The following is a 20,346-nucleotide window of genomic DNA, read 5'->3' as shown; positions in this document are numbered from 1 at the left end:
TCATATACTAATGAAAAACTGCGCAGTGTTGTGACGTTCGTTCGTGTTGTCATGGAAACGAAGGTTTTATAGAACTATGATAAAGTTAGTATGGTTTATTAGAAAGCGATCGACCGTCACGCAATGTCGCAGGCAAGAATGTACGTTGGTACTCATGAGGGCGTTATCTATAGACGGGAACGATAACGGTGCCGGCCGGAACTGATCCCAAGCTGATCCTCGAGATGTTTGACCGCCAGAGGTCGCCGCTAGCTGTGCCAGTGCCCCCCACACCCACACCCACCCCCACCGAGACACACTAGGACACGCCCCCAACACAACACACGCCCCCACACACAAACACTTTGATACTATTTGTATCGAATACGTCATTTTTTGAATTTTTTTTTATTATATCCGATACAAAATATTGATTTTATATATGACTTTTAATATTGATGACTTTATAATCATGTTCATAATAAATATTGTTATTAAGATGTCATCGAATTATTAGATAATTTTTTTTTTTTGCAAAACATTTCAATATTGAGATAGTGAATACTGCCTTGAGCTTTGAATATTAAATTATATATTTTGAATTTTATTTTAAAAAATGCAAATTTTTTTTTTATCACTGATTGGTCAAACGATTTTAATTTTTTTTTTAAAGCTGTAACTAATGTTTTATTGTCACTTGTACATTTTCTGTTTTAAGTTAATTTATAAGAGATTATGCATTTTATAGTTGGTTACATTTATACAATGTCAATTTTGTGTTTGAATCGTTAAAAAAAAACTTTTTTTTTTCTTCTATATTCTATTATATTTACAAAAATCATTTTTCGTACTTAAGACCGAGGAAAAGTTAATACCATATTTTTAATTGAGTACAAAAAAAATTAAAGCCATAGCAGTTTTTAAACATTACTGCAATTTGATTGTGGTTTGTTTTTTATTAAGGTAAGTTACATTGTGTAATTAATGTATTAAGATTATAACGGTAGAACTCCACTGCGGTGACATTTGTATTAATGCATTATGCATCTCTTTCATTCTCTCTAACGAAATAAAGACAAAAATATATATTAAAAAGTGTTTCACGGCAGTTGAATTCTATTGTGAAAAAGGAAAAACTTTTTAACATTCTTTGTGAATGTGACGTGCCTATTTATTTCTTTTTTTTATATAGTAAAGAAAAACTTTATTGTAGGTTATTGACAAGTAATTTAGTATTTTTTTTATTATCGATTGCATTTGAAATATCCATGGCATTGTCAATTTTAATATTAAATTGAGAATTACGTCATTTCATATTTTTAAATTGTATATTTTAGTATTTTATATGTGTTTGAGTAAAAAATGAGTGGAGATTTTTTTTTTGCAATATTTTAACTCTTTTTTTTATTTAAGACATTCTTATATTAATATAATTATAAAACTATTTTGTTTATGTTGTATTTTTTATAGGCAGCTGAAGTGTAACAAAAAAAATGCCATATAATATTTTAAAAAAAAAGTTACAAAACAGTATTTGGCAAAGAAATAATTTGCGTCTTTCATCACAATTTGTATTTGGATGGTTTGATTATTTCTAGGCATAATTATAATAGTTTTTAAGTTGAATGTGCCTGCCTTTTTTTTCTAAGTATTAACCAATCAGACGACTTTGAGCTAAGATGTACCGCGTCCAATTTGCTTACGTTTTTAGTGATGTACAATTATTATTAATGTTAATTAGCATTTTTTTTAAATATTTGATATGAAAATTGCGATTAGTATTCGACATTATTACACAAAAATAAATACTAAGATAGACTAAAGTGATTTTATTTTCTTCCCCTATTTATTTTATAAATTTAGGTCTTAACTGCTGGTTAAAAACACTGGGCAAACTTTAAGCGACTGTTGGATGTTGTGACTAACTTTCTCAAACATTTGCTAAAAAATCTACTAGTCTTCTAGTTATTTAAACCCATCCCATCTGCAAGCACTTTCTTTCGATTAAAATATTTTTATCAAAATCGTACCACCAGGGGCGGAGCATCGCGGTAACACACATAGAAAAAAAAAAACAGTCGAATTGATAACCTCCTTCTTTTTTAAGTCTGCTAAAAAGATGATTTGCCATTAGAATGTCAATTTGAACAAGGTTCAAAACCACATCCACAACAAGCTACATAAGGTAGGTATGTAAATGTTTTATGAGTCGTAAATAAACATGCAACACGTAAATTGAAAGAAATTGGCAAGAAGTAATCAATACGATGGTAATAAAACTGTTGTACTATAGACTGATCAATGTAATGGTATAAATATTCCTACATATAATTTTTCTTACAAACATTACTCGTTTCTAATTTTTTTTATCGCATATATTTTTTAAGCTTTGATCCTAGCACGAATATTTGCGACAATCACCTTCGTATCTTCATTTTCAATTATGTCAAAATTAGGATGAGATTTTTGGTGTACTTTACGTCCGATTTATATATTTTTGACAATACGATGGTAATAGTCGCAAATATTCATGCTAGGCCCACATTAAAATAATAGTGCTAGAAGGCTTTTTAAGGAAACAGCAAAAAGGTTAGTCGACATCACAGGAGACCGAATAGCTGGCAGCTACCTCGGACAAAGAATTAGTCTAGCCATTCAAAGGGGGAACGCTGCCAGTATCTTCGAAACCTTGCCTAAAGGGACATATTTTAGTTTTTATATATTATATTTAAATTATGTCTAAGTCTGATGACAATAGCCATGTTTTAAATAAAACAAAGCAGAGACAAAAATTAAAACTGTCATCCATGTCAACAACTGTTGCCTAGCAACCAATAACGACGCTTTTTATATTTGGAATAGCTTTACAACCCAGAGCAGATTTAGAGATATTTTGTTACGAAGCTCATTGATACTATCGGTGTTAAGAATGGAATGCGACAAATGTAAGGAGGAACCTTCGTCGCCGCCGCCCGCACTGCCGAGCTGCGTATGTCCGAGGGACGACCACGGCATTGTGGTGCACGAGGAGCATTGCCTGCAGTACAGGAACGAGCAAATGGTTTATCGAGAGGTTAGTATTTTTAACAACAAATCCAATGATTAAATGCAGAGACTGCAGAATAGAAAGCAATATTCTGTAATGACGCAGTTTAAAAAATATGAAGGTAGGGAATGCAACTGCAATTTCAGATGTCTATGGGCATTCACTTCGCTATTTTAGCGATTTCTGGAGACAGATTGCTCTCTTGCCTCCTAATATCATCAATGAACGAACGCCTGGCTTCTTATAACCTTTTGGGCAATTAACTGTTTAAGATATTAACATTATTACTTAAAATCAAAGAGTACAATTAGTAATGCTAAAAATAACGGCTAAAAAATAGGTACAGACGTATTCATGTCAACCTATGTGTCATAATCATCGTCGTTTATATAAGTCCATACCGAGAGCTCGGAACCTACCTTATATTAAGAGTGACTAGGTCTTAGTCAAGCACTCAGGCCTAATGTTGATATTTTGTTGATAAGTAAATGTATTCGTCAGTCCTCGGTTTGCGAGTGCTACGACACGGTGCCGCCGGCGACAGAAGAGGAATGCGCGTGCTGTCGCTGTCCTGTGGACCAGTGCCGCTGCAACAGGGCCGGCCGGGAGGCTTTCGATGAGTAATCACAAATGATAAAATAATAGTTTATTTTACATGCCAGTCTAATGTCTATAAAAATTGGCACCAAAAAACCTAAAAAATGGCATCCATGGAATTCTTGTAGCAGTTGTTAATAGCTTCAAGAAGCCGACAGAATTTTTAGCTCCGACTACGAACTAAGATATGGTGAACGTCAACAGCTAATCGCTCAACAGTGACTGCATGAAGCATTCTATTTAACTTAACCCAAGTGTTAAATCTAAATAAGTAGTTGTTTTGATCAATAAATAAATGTGGGCAATATCTCGAACGACACATTGGAAGTTAATAATATGTAAAATAAAAATAAAAATTGTCATTTATCTATTTTTTAGATGGCGCAGCAAGCGCCCAATGGGCGCGATGCCCGCCGTGCTCGAGGCCACGCATCCCCTCATGCAGAAGTTCCAGGAAACACTAAAGCGGTTCCTCGAAAAGGAAAACCAAATCGCCGCTGATGAAATACAAAGACTGGTAAGACATCAAAAATACCTACTGCTGAAACGGTCGTATAAATAAATATTATCATCTCAGTTTTCTTTTAAGGATTAAAAGGATAAGGATTTCGGCGGTGGAATCTTCGAGTTTCAACAATGTAAAGTACTATAAACACAATGTTTTTATGTTTTATTTTCAGAAAGACGAACTAAAACAAAGCAAAGACGCGTACGATAAGGATCTTGAGACAATCTACCGAGATGATCACGATACCAACGCTCAAAGAGTACGTGTAATTTTTAAACATATACTTATTTTCTTAGATGAAAAATTAAATTTAATGATATAAAAATTAGACGAACGAAGGCGTTCTACATACTCGTAAAATAAATTCACTTGTTAAAATTATCATTATCATTATCAAAGTTATCATTTTCTCTTATAATATTTTCAAAGGCCCTTATAGAAGAGTACGAACAAACCTTGTCGGCGAAAAGAACGGAACGATTAGCTTCCGAAGAAAGAGTTCGCGTTTCCACTGAAAAATACAAACAGGCTCGTCAGAAGTTGGACACAAATGCTATACAAGGCAAGTACTTATGTCGATTTGCTGTCGCGTCTCCAAAATATCAATAACTTGTCTTCGGTAAAGTTGCTGTGAACATAGTTGACTTCGTTTTAACTCCAACGTTATTCTGACGTTTCTGATGTTGCCATATTCTAGAACGGGAGGCTACAGAAGAGCTGGAGGCTCTGACCACGCTCTGCCGGCAGCTGGAAGCTTGGAGAGACGAAACGGAGTCAGATCTGACGGTCAACCAGCGCATGTCCGAGAAGATGAAGACAGAGAAGAAGGCTCTAGCGGACGAAAAGAGACAACTGGTGAGAGATTTTAATAGATAATTATACTACACTACAGGTGTAACATGATATTAAAAATACTTCGGTCTTTGAAGTCCTTGACTACAAAGCAACCAATCATTATCGTATTTCTTTTCGCATTACTTACCCAAATATAACTTTTAGTTATTTATTTCATTTTCAGGATATGATTATCTATAACTTGAGCAACGAGGTGTGGAAGCTGGAGTCCAAGCTGGAACTATTCCAGAAGCAGATGGAAATAAAGAATGTGGAGATGGAACAAGTTAATGATAAGGTTTTTCATATTTATCTTTCAAACATCATGCATGATTTTCAGTATAAAGGAGACCCAGTTGGAGTCTATTCATGACGGTGTTACGAATTTAAATATTTATTATCAATCTACAATACTATAACAGACGTTGACAGATCCAAATGTTGTTATATTGGCTAGTCCAATACCCTTAGCCCCCATTTACCCCCCATTTAACTAATATTACCAGGTGACTGCGTACGCGGCCGAGTTGGAGGACTTGGAGCTTGACAAGCGCCGGCTGGTCAGTCTGTGGAACTCGGTGCTGGTGAATATACAGCAGCGGGACAGGGTGTATGACTCCGTGCGGGATGATTACAAGTAAAGTACTGATAAAGTAGTATTTAAACCCTTTTTCCACTAAGTGAGTACCATTTTCACAGGTCCGCTACTAAAAGACAACAGTATTTAATATTCATAAATTTTTAAGATCACTACAAGAAAACTATCGTACGTTACTAAACAACCTGGAGATATCTAAGAAGGTCGCGATAGAGGAGATGAACAGGAGCAAAGAGATTGCAATGAACAAGGACAAGATCAATTACGACATCGCCTCCGCAACCAAATATTGTAAGTTATTCATTAAAATAAAAATTACAAGGCCAACTTGACCTTAAAGCAACAAAATTGGATCTTCAGAATCAAATTAGAAAATTGTCGAAACGTCCATTGTGAATGAATTCATTCGGTATGCAATTTTTTTACGATTTTCGTAGGCAAATTACAAACGGGTATTATGATTTGTCGATAACATATATATACTAGCTGTCGCCCGCGTACTCCGACCGCGCGGATTAAAAGAAACGTTATAAGTAGCCTATGTGTTCTTCCAGATTATGTTCTACATGTGTGCCAAATTTAATCGAGATTCGTTGAGCCGTTCTGAAGATACCTTCAAACAAGCATCCATCCATACATCCATCTAAATATTCTCATCTATATATATATATATATATTATATATATAAAAGAAAGTTGTGTTAGTTACACCATTTATAACTCAAGAACGGCTGAATCGATTTGACTGAAAATTGGTGGGCATGTAGCTTAGAACCAGGAATAGGACATAGGATAATTTTTACCCAGTTTTTTTTTTATTCCGCGCGGACGGAGTCGCGGGTAAAAGCTAGTATATATATAAAAGAAAGTCGTGTTAGTTACACTATTTATAACTCAAGAACGGCTGAATCGATTTGACTGAAAATTGGTGGGCAGATAGCTTAGAACCAGGAAACGGACATAGGATAATTTTTACCCCGTTTTTTATTTTTTTATTCCGCGCGGACGGAGTCGCGGGTAAAAGCTAGTTATTTATAATATTAGTATGATTTGTAGTGGAGTTTGAATTGGCGCGCCGGGATGCATTGGAAACACAGATAGCCGAACTCACAGAGTCCATTGAGATGACAGAGAGGGATCAGGAACTTGTGAAATCGGTAACAATGTCTTAATTGTTTCATGTTTGTAATTAAAAAAAACTTTGTATAATCAAGCTTCAAGTTTACCTGATAGACAATGGATGAATGTTTCGGTAGAGATATTTGTTGCGTATTTTTTTTATATTGCTTTTTTATTTGCTAAACTGAAAGGTATTCAATGTTCATCTCTTTTCGACCACCAGCCCAAATGGATTAGTCAATGTCAAACATGTGTCATTCAACTATTATAATTTTTTAACTAAAAATTAGTTTGTTTACAAATTGTGATGAATTTTTTAATTCGTTACTTTATTTAATTTAAATTTGTCAAACAGGAGAATCAAACAATGAAGAACATATTAAGAACCACCGAAAAGGATTTACAACATAAGACTGAACTGAAGTTAAAATTGGAGAATGAAATTTTATCAAATCTTCAAGAGTGTTTGCTGAACGACAAGGCGGTCGAGGCAATGGCCAACGGCATCAAGAAGATGAGAGAAATGTCTAGAAAACAAGTAGGTTACTTACATCGAACTAGAGACTAGTAGATTTTTGATGTGAAACATCTATAGGATCACTTGTAAACCGAATCGTTGGCGTGGCGACGCTTGCCGTGGCGACGGGTCGCCACGCTATACTGAGGTATATATATATATGTATATATTATTTATTATTATTATCATTATAATCATTGTAAACATTATTATCATTATCGTTATAATTATCCTTATTATTATTTATTTTGTTATAATATTTAATATTTTATGCATGTTACTTGTACACACACGATGTTTCACATCTGCCAGGCGTCCCATGACGGCTCACATTTTTTTAATCTATGGTTTTTTTATTTAATTAAGTTTATCCTTTAATAGTTCAAATAGAAAATACTATCTAATTAATTTCCAATATTCATTTAGTCAAAACTTGTGTACCTGTTTTAGGAGATGACACTAACAGGAATGGAGAACCAGCACGCGAAGATTATGCTGGAGATTGAGATGCACAGAAGCAGACAGGCGCAGAACAAGCGCGTGTTAGAGGAGTGCATGGACAAGGTGGCCGCGAGAGAGAAGGAGATAGAGTTACTGCAGGAGAAGTACGACCGCAAGACGCTGCTGCTCACGCGCAAGCAGCGCGAGCTTGATATCATGATGAAGAAGTATATAGCTCTTAAAGAAGTATTTGATGTAAGTTCTTTATTCATTTGTGCAGAGAAAATAGTCAGAAGGATGCATTCAATTTGTATGTATGATGCTGTATGAAATAGGTAGCTTAGAAAACAATGTACTTTTTGATAGGAAGGCTTTTGAACTATTTTATTCCACTTCTATCTCTGTTAAAAGCCATAGTTAGTCTTATACTAAAGTATGCCATAGGTATGTTCGTATCTTTGTGATAGCTGATGTGTGTTTGCAGATGAAGTCGCCTCAAGAGCGTCGCATCCAAGAGCTGGAGCAGCAGATCCGAGAGCTGCGGGAGCGCACGGAGCGGGCACAGCACGACTGGCTGCGCCTGCAGGGACACGTCGTCAAGCTGGCCGCGCAACACCACAAGATACTCGCTGACATGAACCTCATCAACAAACGTCAGTCCAAACAACTTTGTACCTTATACGAATAACATAAGACTCAGTTTCGCTTGTTATCGATGAAGCTAAGTATCTGCCTTACAAATTAAGCCTGAAAAATCTGTTTGTGAAAATATTATATGCATGTTTTTGTATTGCAGAGATCCAAATTTGCAATGAGAAGACGATGCGCATCCAGGCGGAGTGCGAGCGCATTGCGGGCGAGCGCGCGGCCGTGGAGCGCTCGCTGCGCATGTTGCGCGGCCGGCTCGAGGTGGCGGAGCGCACGCGCAAGGACGCCACAGAGCGCAACGAGGACGCACAGCGCGCACACGCAGCGCTCACACACGAGTACACCGCCAATCTAAAGGTACGCGAATCGTGACGTCATCAACGGCTAGACGTCTTGTTGTGCGGTTCATGCTGTGTCCTAAAGAGTTAACTCTCTAATTAATTTGTCTTTCAATTTATTGGTAGTCCATATTCTACAAGGGGAGTCTTTTTATACGCAGGTCTAAAAATTTAATCAAACGTGAATGTCTTTTATAAGTAATGAAATTATTTCTTCTCAGGATGCAGAATCAGAAATAATCGAATTAGAGGAGGATATAGAGGCGCTTGAAAAAGAGAAGATAAATCTGACGCAAGAGCTGGATAGAGTCCAGAGAGAGGCTTTGATCTGGCAAAGAAAGGTTACAGTTATTCATTTAAAACAGTTTAATACTAAAGTTACATAGTTGTTACCAACTATACTAATGTTTTTATTACTAAAGTGATATATTTTCAGGGCATTCTCGCTGTTGAGCTCAAAAGAAACATTCAAAGTTCAAAAGCAGCGGAGGGGGAAATCGGTCAAATGAAGACTGAAATACATAGAATGGAGGTAACTTCATACAATATTCATATTACTTGTTGATTTTATATATCTAATGTAAACTAGCAAGGGGAGTCGGTGACCCTGAACGTGTAGGAAAGACTACAATTGTAATATCGCAGGTGCGTCGCGACCAGCTGCGCCGCACCGGGGAGAAGTTGTCTGAAGACCTGGCGCTGTATGTGACGAGGCGCGAGACCGCCGCGGACAAGGGGCGCGCCGCCGCCGCGCTAGAGAAGGCGCACGGCGGGGCGCAGCAATCTCGCTCTGCTCACTACCACAAGCTGCGTCTAGCCAGAGCTGACGCCACCAGGCTCAACAAGGCTAGATAACAAACTGATTTCATTCATCATCAAAGGAAGATTTTACAGATGATAGACAACTACAAAAATTACAGATGCAAATTCTTTTTTTCACCCGAGTTTTGAATGTTGCTAATGTACAGCGTTGTTTCCAGGAGCTGAAGGAAGCTCAGGCTCACATGGAGTACTTGGAGAACGAGCTGTGTAAACTGCGGCGCGAGACTGTCGACACTGCCGCGCTCAATGCACAGCTGGAGGAACACGTCGCCATGTTGCTGCGCGACTGCAAAGACACCGAGCGACACAAGCAGTGGGTGAGCGATGCTGTATCGACAGTAGAGTGAAAGATGGATGGAAGTTATCACGACTCAGACAAGAGGAGGAAGGAACGCATTTGCGATTCCTCTGGTATTGCAGATATCCATGGGCGTCCATGAACAACTTGGTGTTCCCGCTGCGCGTTTGCCCCCTTCTCTTATAAAAAAAACTGACCGATTGCGCGTTGTCTCGCTCTGGCTCATCTTATCTTCTAAGATAACATGACATCAACAATACTTACTTTAATGTAGGCAAAGGTTGCAACAGTTAGTGAAGCGAGAAAATGTTGCCAGAAAAAAAAATGTACGGTCAATGAGATCTCAAGTTTCTTTGTTTTTCAGTTGCTCGAAAGAGTGGTACGTAGCCAACGTCTGGGCAGTGAATTGGCGACGGCGGTAAAACGTCAAATTCTACGCGTGAAGAAACCTAAAGCGGCCGTCATCGCAGAGTATACTCAGGCTAAAGCGCTTAATGAAAGTCTGAAGAATATAGTGGAAACCCTCAGCAAGGAGTATCCACACCTCAGCGACAAGTTGGAGACAATTAGTAACACGCTGAATATCTACTCCCCGACACAATCTCCCAGGCTATCTGAAGATCAGTGCGTCTGTCCGAATGATCTAGAAAATGTCGCCGAAAAGCCGCTAGACTCTTGCCCTTGTCCTTAATTTGATTTTTGTTTATTAAATTGATGATTTCATTTAATAAAGTGTGTTTTATTGGAAATTTGTTTTTAAATTCACTCTTTGCAGATATTTATCTCAGCTGTCTCAGCTATATCTTCCTTGGATATTTTTTCAATTATCTATAATAATGTATAAACGTGTTATGTACTCATACCTTACTTTAGACCTTCATAAAATAATAAAATTAATCAATAATAACAAATAATACTCTTTATTATAAACTTATTCTGTATAACACAACAATATTGTCTTAAATTTAACCTAATTTTTTTTTATACAAATATTTAATTGAAAAAAAAAATAGCAAACATCAGTAATTATTTTAATGCCGCAAATATTTTACATAAGATGTTGTCGGTGACTTCGTCGAAAATAAAAAAAAAACCTTAAGTCTATGTGTTCTTCTAGACTAATTTCATCAAGATGTGTTAAACCCTCCCAGTGATACCTTCTAACAAACATCCATCCATCTAAACTTTCGCATTTATAACATTAGTAAGATAATCAACTTTGTTAATTCGATGTTCGCACAAACTTGTTGCATAAAATTGACTAAAATCCAATGGAATGAAAAACTATATAAAATAAAAAACTTTCTCAACTCACATTTCTAAGTACACCTGTACAAAAACATGCTATCTCTGTCTTTTCAAACGAAACGACAGAGAGATAACAATCAAGGTCGTGGTATTATGCTTTGCGATTATAATCTTTATTTCTTGTTCGTTAAGCCATAGTTCCGCTCGTGCGCGTTGAATTCGTGCCGCTTGCGGTGGTCAGAGCGGCCGAAGCGCGCGTCGCAGTACTTGCACGAGTAACGCTTCTCTTTAGTATGACTTATCATGTGGGCACGTATGTACCTGACAAATACAGAATAAATATAATACTGTAAAAATAATTTAAAACATACATAAGCTGCAACTCAATGGTCAAGACTATGTGACCTTGGGAGCCGTTACTGTTTTTTTTTATATATCATAAAGTGGCAAACGGCAACCTGGATTCGCCGCAAATGCAGATGCGTTGCTTACCTTATACCTTACCTTTAACTAACGGAGAAGGGGACGCACAGAAAGAGGATATTTCTCCTTTCTATGAGTCCCCTCTTCCGCCAAATTCACTTCCAGGGAAAGAGGACTAAAATTAGGCCTCCCGTACGACGCTCATCAGACGAAACGCGGAATTACTTCCACTTGACGCCTGTCTTCTGTGTGGTCGTGGTATTTAACCGGTCGACCCGGCCAATTCGTGCACCCAACTAGTGCACCCAGCTAGTTTGGCCACTTAACCTCTCTGAGTGTGGTTAGTAACATGGTTTATTTGTTACAACTGACCCTGGTTTGGCGAACGTCATATCGCACAGCCTGCAAGCAAACATCTTGAGGCCGGTGTGAAGGAACATATGTGTCTTCAGCGAGGTGCTAGACACAAAATATTTCTTGCAGTCCGGACATTGGTAGGGTTTTTCCTTTGTGTGGCTCCTGGAACATGTTGCCGGAGGATTCTATACCTATTGATATGTGACGTCACACATGTTACATTGCCTAAAAGTAAAGCCACAGCCATTCGTGACTTCGAAAAGTAATGGTTGGTTTCTAAAACCAAAATCCTGGTTTTAAACAAATCATCATCCCGCTCATTATCTTTGGCAAAATTTAGTATAGTATTAGTATTTTCAAAAAAATTAGTCTCAGAAACCAACGATAAGTCTAATAAAAACAATCTTATTTAAAAGCACAAAATAAAAACGTTTATCGTGTTTAAAATAAAAATATCACCTTAAACTTATTAAAATAGTAAACAGTTTAGTTTCTCTGCCACACCAACAATTTGAAAATCGGCTTTTGTAACATACTTATATATTAAAAATTTATGATGTAAATAATATTAGACATACCTCAAATGTACCTGCAAATGGTATTTCTTAAAGAAACCTTTGGAACAAAATTGACAAAGATGCGACTTCTCTTTGTCATGCACTTGCCGCCTACAAAGTGAAAATAAACATGTCTTACTTGCTTAAAAATTCATTATGAAATATTTAACTTAAATGAATTATATCTTATAAAGGTTTCTCGCTTATCCAGGTTCGACTATATTACTATCCCTTTCAGTCATTTAAAAAAAATTGTTCATATCTTCTATATCTATCTATATATATAAAAGAAAGTCGTGTTAGTTACACTATTTATAACTCAAGAACGGCTGAATCGATTTGACTGAAAATTGTTGGGCAGGTAGCTTAGAACCAGGAAACGGACATAGGATAATTTTTACCCCGTTTTCTATTTTTTTTTTATTCCGCGCGGACGAAGTCGTGGGTAAAAGCTAGTCTTTATATATATAAAAGAAAGTCGTGTTAGTTACACTATTTATAACTCAAGAACGGCTGAATCGATTTGATTGAAAATTGATGGGCAGGTAGCTTAGAACCAGGAAACGGACATAGGATAATTTTTACCCCGTTTTCTATTTTTTATTCCGCGCGGACGGAGTCGCGGGTAAAAGCTAGTATGTACAAGATAGACAATAATACACAGTTAATAAACATACTTATGTGCCATCATGGTAATCTTACAACGGAACTTCTTATCACAGATATCACATCCATAGGCAAATTCTTTTGTGTGTATTGTAGAGTGTAAGTCTAATGTTGATTGGCAGATGAACCGTCTGCCACAAGGTACACATACATATTGCATGTCTCCAGCATTGTGCATCACCAATTTATGTGCTCTTAGGTCCACAACCTCTAGAAGAAACAAGTTATGGATAATTTTAAAATGTATCAAAAGTAAAGCAACATGTCTGTTCAGAATTAGGTTCAAGCTATTTAAGCTACATATTACTAATATTATAAATGTGAATGTTTAGATGGATGGATGGATGGAAGTTTGTTACAAGGTATCTCAAGAATGCTGAATGAAGGCTACATGGATCTCGATGAAATTTGGTTTATTAATTTAGTTATTTGAAAAATATGTGGAACACAGTCTGAAAGAACATATAGGCTACTAATTAAGTGTTTTTTTTTTAAATCCACACAAAGGGAGTTGTGGGCGACAGCTACCCATATAGGTAAAGTTGATGGACTTTTTAAATTATTGTCAGCCAGTTTTAACTTCTATAATGCTATTTAATGTACATGTTAAATACTCGAATATGTTGTAAAGCTGTAAAGCGTTTACAAAAATTTTAAAAAGTAAATTAATTTTCTATACTCATATATGTATGGTAATAGATCTGATATAAGAACTATCAATATCAATAAAAACAGCTCAAATTACATATTATTGTGCCTGGAATTCTTGAAATCTTGACAAAATTAGGTATTGTATTCTTTTCTTTACCTTTATTACAAATATCACAGTGAGATTTTATACCAAGATGTTTGATTTTATTATGCCTGTATCTTGCACTTTGGCTAGAAAATGATTTATCACACACTTTACATTTAAAGCATTTCCTTTCATCAATAGAGTTATGAAGCCTCCTGTGACTTTTCAAATTTGCAACTGTCTTTCCACACTGCTCACAAATTTGATTCCTTTTTTTATCAACTTTCAACTTTTCTTTTTTCTTTTTTTTGAATACTTCCTTTGTGACAGGGTCTGAAAATATAATAATAACACAATTAATATGAAAACTGGGAATACAATCATCATCTCCCTGGCCTTTTCCTACTCACATAGGGTCAGCACACAAGGTTTTACAAACCTTAAAGTTTTGGCTTTTTTACGGCCGGCAGCCTGTCTATGGACAACCCTACTTGGGTGGAAATATGGATTATAATTTGTTTTATATTGCTCTTTTACTGTAGCAGTACTGTTAACACAACTGTATTGCATCCTGCTTATTTTTAATTGATATTCCACAATTTTGCCATTAGAACAATATTTAATATTTTCACATAACCTCTACTATCAAATTATAACAAAAAAAATCGATACATTAAATTAACTATTAGAATGCTTATTTATACAGTACTTATATTAAAGCATATTTTAATAGTTAAATATTTTATTGGATATAGTATTGACTACATACCATTTTCTTTTGTATCTTCTGAAGCATTTTCACACTTAATCTGCTTGATAACACTGAGGAACTCGTCATCAGATGAAAACATGTCGTAATTCTTAACATCAATTTCATTGTTATTGCTAATTTCATCAGAATTATCTTCACATTTGATTTCATCTTCGAGTAATACTTCGTTTGTTATATTCTCGTTCAATTGTAAATTTTGCAAATAAGCATTATTTTGTAAAGCAAGAGTTTTAAATTGTTCAAATTCAATTATTCTACTGTAACAATTTGAACATATTTTTCTACCAAGTTTAAAGTTTGGTGAAACCTAAAATAGAACAGAAAGATTATAAAAATGAGATTGCTATGAAATAAGTATTAAAACGATCTACTTACAACAATATCTAAACAAAAAACCAGTATTTCCAAGAAATTCTTAGATTCGTTTACTTTTTCGGCTTCTAAATGGAATATATCTTTATCCCCTTCGCACTTTAAACATATCCTGCAGTCATCCATAATTATGTGCAAATATGTTAACTATCGTGTAACACAACTAAATATATTTCATATTCTACGACGAACATATTAACCAAATACAAACGAAGACGAATATACTGACAAAACGTCAATAAAATCAACAAATACAACGTCACAATCACAAATATGTCTTTTGATTTTGACACTTCCACAACGTTCATTATCACAAAAAAAGTTTAAAAGATTCATACCCGATCATTTTTGTCACTGTAACTATAGAATATTACATGATTATTATTTGCACTTTTCCATATACCTGATTTTAAACGGGGTTGTGTTTGTGTTTGGTGGTTTGTTGCATCCCAAGGTTGTCATGACAACGTAAACAATATTTTTCCGTATTAACGTTTATTTAACATAAATTAATACATTGTGAATATTGTGTAAAATGGTATGTAAGTTGGTAGCTTAATTATAAGTTGCACATTAAATACCAGCTAGAGCTTGCTTCTTGCAAAGATTCAAATCTTAAATTTGTTTGTTTCCATGTATCTTTTAGATCCTTTCTCGATCAAAACCAGCCACAGAGAACCGCACCGGCAGCCATTCCGCTAAGAAGAATTTCCCAGAGTTTGAAGATTTCATATTGAAAAGGGATTATGTTGGGGCCATAACTTTGCTTGAAGTAAGGATTTTAACAAATTGGAACATAAACTTCATATTAAGAAATCTACAATTCTCCACTTAAACCGATTTTCTCAGGAATTACTAATTCGTTTATTTTTTTGTTTCTGTACTCGCAAAATATTGTGCCCAGAGTAAAACATCACAGTGAAACATTTTTCTCGTTAAAATTCTTAGGAATGAACGTCAGTATGTCATGCTTTGTAGAAATAAACGAGTTACTTTGTTGTTAGTTCCACAAACACGAAGGCAGAGAGGACGTATGGCTCGAGGTGTGGACGGCGTGGTGCTGGTTTCACCTGGGCGACTACCGCCGTGCACTGGATCTATATCTACAGCTGCAAGACCGGGATAACCTTGACACCCGCATTGTTGACAACTTACCCATCGATCTCGCTGTTTGCTATTTCTATTTGGGTAAAATAATTTAAAAAGGGCACTTTTATACTACTAAAGTGATATCATCATGCCACTCTCATAGGGTCGGTGCACAAGGTTTCATACTGCAATAAAATGAAATTTAGTAGCCAATACGGTAGAAACTTACTATAACTAAGTACCTAATTACCTGAAATATTTAAGGTATATTTAATTAAGCAATCCTAAAAAAGCGAAATCAAAATTCGAGAAAGACGACGATGCTTAGAAAATCAACCGCTTTACTTTTTGTAATCTCTCAATTGTGAAGATTGTAAAATAGAGATCTTGTTTTATTCAGGTATGTACAAAGAATCGCAGGACGCACTAGAAAATGCGCCGGATTGTGCACTAAAGGTTTGTACATATCAAATAGTTATTAGTCTTTACTAGATTATAGCAACGCCACAGAGAGTGGCAAGTTGCTCTGTGCTTTCAATTGATTCATTAACGTACTCCACAGAACCGTCTACAGTTGCACTTGGCACACAAGCTGGGTGACGAGGAGGGCCTGATGGCGGCGCACGCGGCGCTTAGAGATGTGCCCGAGGACCAACTCAGCCTTGCTGCGGTGCACTACCTGCGTGCTCATTACCAGGAGGCTATTGATGTCTACAAGAAGTTATTGCTCGATAGACGGTGATTGACACTTCATTAAATGTAAATTTAAAGGTCTTGAGGTTCTGCTTTAAAACAAATTTTGTTATATAAGGTCTTATACTCACTTTTAATACGCACACTGTTTTGCACATATGTATGTTACATATTGAATAATATTTCAGATATAAAAGATACCAGACTGATGCAATTGAATGGATTAAAGTACTAGCTCATACAAACTGGTACATCTTTTCTTTTGTTCAGTATCTAGTGAGTCTAGTGTTACGTAATATTTTTGGTCTTAATTCATTCTCTTACATAGATAGACTAGCTAGAGTAAAAATAATTGAAACAATAGCTATTATTATTTTGAAGTAAGTTGTATAGAATTGCTGTAACGAGTTGTTGTCCATTGGTCAAACTTCAGTAGTAATTCAAGACAGGGATGACGACATGTTTTATATAGAGATTTTGGTCTCAGAAATCAACGTTAAGTAAATAACAAAGTATAACTTCCAGCACGTACCTTGCTCTGAACGTGTACGTGGCTCTTTGCTACTACAAGCTGGATTACTACGACGTATCGCAGGAAGTCCTGGGCGTCTACCTCGCGCAGCATCCCACCTCTACCGTCGCTGGCAACCTTAAAGCTTGCAACTTGTTTAGGTAAGTAAGCAAATGCGGGAATAATAAATGGGTCTGAGGTGTCATGTACTGTTCATTTACCCTAAGTAGAACATGACATACTAATAAGCTAATAGTATAATATTAAACGAATACCTGTTAGTATTCATAACAATAGAAAGAGTTTGGCATATCATCCCTTCGCTTACAACATCGTTCAAGTCGAAAATTGGCGGTTTTTTACATTTTAATGCCATAAGATGGAGTTGTTCATTCCGCGTCTAACCATTGGTCACATAATAATTGAAAGGTAAAGAAAGAAAGAATAAATCGACAAAGACTACAGATATAATAACCGCTAAATAACGTTTTTATTAAGAAATTGTTTAATAAATCCACCGATTTTTTTAAATAAACTTAGATAGTTTTTTCTTCTAAAAATTACATTTTTATCAAGTTTACAGGAGATTTGATAAAAATGTAATCTTAATAAAAATACGGTGTTGTTAGCTAAGGGACGATATGCATCTTTGTGTAGGAAAGAGAAGGAAAGAGAAAAAAAAATGAATTTGTGGTTATAATAGTATAATTTTATTATTTTGTTGTAAGGTTGTATAATGGTAAAGCTGCAGAGAACGAATTGAAGCAGATATCTTCAGAGCAGCACACCTTTGGACAGGACCTTGTGAGACACAATCTCATTGTGTTTCGCAACGGGGAAGGCGCTCTGAAGGTTAGCATTTTAGGTATAAGTGAAACATAGTGGTTTTAAGACATCTTAAAAGACGCTATAAATATAACATAATTCTCTTCCTTGATTACGTGCATGTTCAGGTGCTCCCTGAGCTGGTGGACGTGGTGCCGGAAGCTCGATTGAACCTGGCGTGTGTGAGGTTGCGGCGCGGCGAGGCGCTGGAGGCGCGCGACCTGCTGCAGCCGGTGGAGGCCAGCTCGCCGCTGCACTACATACTTCGCGCTGTCGTCGCTGTCAGGCTCTACAATGAAACTGGGGATGTGAGTATAGTTAAAGAGAATTAAAGAAGAACTGTACAGATTACGTTAAACTTCGGTAGACGGTAAAATGTACTAGTGATAATTTGTAAAAACAAAAATTAACACTTTTATAGCTTGAAATCGTATAAATAATTTCCTTACGTCCTGTAGGCTGTTGATTTTTTCCGAAGTAACAAGAACCGAATGTATAGGATGCCAAAATATATCCAGTTAAGTATCCAGTGTAAAGTTTTTGGCCTGTTTGCCTCAGGAGGAGCAGATGAAGTTGGCACAGCACAACTTTCACCTGGTGGGCAGCTCGGCATCGGAGTGCGATACCATCCCCGGCAGGCAGTGCATGGCCTCCTCATACTTCCTCGCCGGACAGTTCGAGGAGGTCCTCGTCTATCTCAACTCCATCAAGAGCTTCTTTGTCAATGATGATACTTTTAATTTTAATTATGCTCAGGTAAGATACAAGTTTTGGATTCATTATTTCATAGTTAGAAATCGTGTCTAAAAAAGCAACATGTAATGTTAGCAAATTTTTTCCTTAACTTAAAGCTACTTATGTCATTGTGTACTGTAGAATTTGTAAATGGTGCCTCATATGTGAATTTTTTTAGGCAAAAGCTGCCACCGGCTTCTATCGTGAAGCTCAGGAATGTTTATTGGCCATTCAGGATGAAGAAATACGGAGCTCTTTCACATTTCTGTCATTCTTATGTCGATGTCATGTTATGAACAAGGAGGCGGATCTCGCCTGGGATATTTGTTCCAAGGTATTGCTCTGTTATAAGTTGCTTGAAGTTTGTAAAAAAACGCCATCTTTTGTTACGGTTTCATAAATTTTATCTTCTTTAAATGTATTTTATCTTTTTTATACTGTGGTCTAGGCATCGGGCACTCCTGATGGCTTCGCTCTTCTGCAACTCGTAGCTAATGACAGTTACCGTATGGGGCAGTTCCTTGTAGCGGCGAAATGTTTCCAAACACTCGATCGGTACGTAAATTTATAAGAATACGCTTTATTGAAGCTTGTTTTATGTGGCGAATCTGGGATTTGGGAATAAGACTGGGTTTGTGCGCCATTTAAGTGGGTTTAGGCAAATGGAATATTAAAAATTCATTTTTTGTATTAAATGTAACCTGGGATCTTGTTCACCCCGTGTGAATATCAGCGGATTCAGGAAGAAGGGGAGGGGTATTAAGGACGTACCGATGCGTTTCTTTTAGGCTGGACGGTGGTCCCGAGATGTGGGAGGGTTTGCGCGGCGCGGTGTGCGGAGTGGCGCAGGCGGCCGCCGCGGGCAAGGCGGGCGCGGGCGAGCTGCGGGAGGCGCTGGCGTTACTGCGCGGACCCCCCGCGAGAAACCCAGCGCGCCCCGCTGCGGACCACATCGCGCGCACCATCACCAAGTGGGCGCACCAGAACAGGATACCGGTTTGAACTGAACGTAGCTGGAACGAACTGTAAACGAAAAATTAAGCCTAGTTTACATTGTTCCAGTCCAGCGATAAAATCTACCGCAGAATTCGATTGCTGTACTGGAATAATGTAAACTGGGTATTAATAATTAATATGTTATTTATTGCTTTTTTATGTAGATTTCAAGAAAAAAAAATAAGAGCAAACTATTCTGTATTCAAAAAAACTAGGTATAGAAATAAAAAAATTCGAATAAAATTTGTTGTTGTAAGTTAAATGGAAAAATCTACTTACTTTGTGGACATTATTTCACTTATTTAAACTATGCAAATGAAATCAACTACAGTTATTTCAGAGCTTTAAATTCTAAATAACTGTAATAGGGATAGGCTAAAACTATTCAATAATAAAAAGTTGTACAGTCCTGTATCTAGAACATTAATGTATGTTATAACATTATCCTTGCAAATTTTACACATTTGGTTGCAGCAATGGACACCTGTTTTTGTACACAAACTAGTATTCATTACAAAGGTGATAAAAAATAGAACACATGCACATTGCCTAGATATTTATGCAACTTTACCCAATCGCATTAAATATTTTACTGTATTAGGTTGTGCGACAGTCCAATCGT

General features: G+C 36.5%; 4 protein-coding genes across 4 annotated transcripts in view; 3 read left to right on the top strand and 1 right to left on the bottom strand.

Annotated features, from left to right (window-relative positions):
* LOC106718023 (lethal(2) giant larvae protein) overlaps positions 1-510 on the top strand; it is a 34,480-nt gene extending 33,970 nt beyond the window's left edge. Inside the window, exon 26 of the mRNA XM_045679649.1 lies at positions 174-510. Within this exon, the coding sequence (XP_045535605.1) occupies positions 174-302 (129 nt within the window). The 3' untranslated portion in view covers positions 303-510. The remainder of the gene's footprint in view (positions 1-173) is intronic.
* Positions 511-2,825: 2,315 nt separating this feature from the next.
* On the top strand, positions 2,826-10,435 carry LOC106718022 (coiled-coil domain-containing protein 40). Its single transcript, XM_045679821.1, has 19 exons — positions 2,826-3,052; positions 3,527-3,645; positions 4,001-4,139; positions 4,303-4,389; positions 4,560-4,692; positions 4,828-4,985; positions 5,149-5,262; positions 5,471-5,601; positions 5,711-5,853; positions 6,618-6,718; positions 7,036-7,218; positions 7,648-7,893; positions 8,123-8,291; positions 8,435-8,643; positions 8,846-8,965; positions 9,061-9,156; positions 9,270-9,470; positions 9,605-9,763; positions 10,109-10,435. Exons 1-19 carry the CDS (start codon positions 2,909-2,911, stop codon positions 10,433-10,435), a joined length of 2,979 nt encoding a protein of 992 aa, XP_045535777.1. The 5' UTR covers positions 2,826-2,908.
* A 687-nt stretch (positions 10,436-11,122) lies between these two features.
* LOC106718019 (oocyte zinc finger protein XlCOF6.1) lies at positions 11,123-15,127 on the bottom strand. Its single transcript, XM_045679741.1, has 7 exons — positions 14,879-15,127; positions 14,501-14,810; positions 13,804-14,064; positions 13,007-13,205; positions 12,351-12,440; positions 11,788-11,934; positions 11,123-11,313 (listed from the first exon to the last, which is right to left on the bottom strand). Exons 1-7 carry the CDS (start codon positions 14,999-15,001, stop codon positions 11,166-11,168), a joined length of 1,278 nt encoding a protein of 425 aa, XP_045535697.1. The 5' UTR covers positions 15,002-15,127; the 3' UTR covers positions 11,123-11,165.
* A 168-nt stretch (positions 15,128-15,295) lies between these two features.
* On the top strand, positions 15,296-19,807 carry LOC106718155 (intraflagellar transport protein 56). The gene is made up of 13 exons (XM_045679786.1): positions 15,296-15,413; positions 15,522-15,647; positions 15,880-16,063; positions 16,365-16,420; positions 16,527-16,702; positions 16,846-16,905; positions 17,183-17,329; positions 17,897-18,020; positions 18,122-18,301; positions 18,552-18,749; positions 18,907-19,062; positions 19,177-19,283; positions 19,517-19,807. The coding sequence occupies exons 1-13, from the start codon at positions 15,411-15,413 to the stop codon at positions 19,728-19,730; spliced, it is 1,731 nt and encodes a 576-aa protein (XP_045535742.1). The 5' UTR covers positions 15,296-15,410; the 3' UTR covers positions 19,731-19,807.
* The last annotated feature ends 539 nt before the right edge of the window (positions 19,808-20,346 follow it).

The sequence above is a fragment of the Papilio machaon genome, chromosome 10 (genome assembly GCF_912999745.1).
Source record: "Papilio machaon chromosome 10, ilPapMach1.1, whole genome shotgun sequence".
Taxonomy (NCBI): Eukaryota; Metazoa; Arthropoda; class Insecta; order Lepidoptera; family Papilionidae; genus Papilio; species Papilio machaon.
The sequence above is the reverse complement of the archived record's forward strand: the minus strand, read 5'-3'. Positions and strand labels throughout refer to the sequence as shown.

What these genes read in the sequence shown, in the direction of transcription:
- LOC106718022 (XM_045679821.1), top strand. Translation starts at nt 2,909, where the DNA reads ATGGAATGCGACAAATGTAAGGAGGAACCTTCGTCGCCGCCGCCCGCA. An exon ending in TCCGTGCGGGATGATTACAA is followed by an intron (nt 5,602 to 5,710) that starts GTAAAGTACTGA and finishes TAAATTTTTAAG; the next exon opens with ATCACTACAAGAAAACTATC. An exon ending in CTGAAATACATAGAATGGAG is followed by an intron (nt 9,157 to 9,269) that starts GTAACTTCATAC and finishes GTAATATCGCAG; the next exon opens with GTGCGTCGCGACCAGCTGCG.
- LOC106718019 (XM_045679741.1), bottom strand. Translation starts at nt 15,001, where the DNA reads ATGGATGACTGCAGGATATGTTTAAAGTGCGAAGGGGATAAAGATATA. An exon ending in CTGTGATATTTGTAATAAAG is followed by an intron (nt 13,206 to 13,803) that starts GTAAAGAAAAGA and finishes TGTTTCTTCTAG; the next exon opens with AGGTTGTGGACCTAAGAGCA. An exon ending in ATGACGTTCGCCAAACCAGG is followed by an intron (nt 11,314 to 11,787) that starts GTCAGTTGTAAC and finishes TGTATTTGTCAG; the next exon opens with GTACATACGTGCCCACATGA.
- LOC106718155 (XM_045679786.1), top strand. An exon ending in TGTTTGCTATTTCTATTTGG is followed by an intron (nt 16,064 to 16,364) that starts GTAAAATAATTT and finishes TGTTTTATTCAG; the next exon opens with GTATGTACAAAGAATCGCAG. An exon ending in TGTTTCCAAACACTCGATCG is followed by an intron (nt 19,284 to 19,516) that starts GTACGTAAATTT and finishes CGTTTCTTTTAG; the next exon opens with GCTGGACGGTGGTCCCGAGA.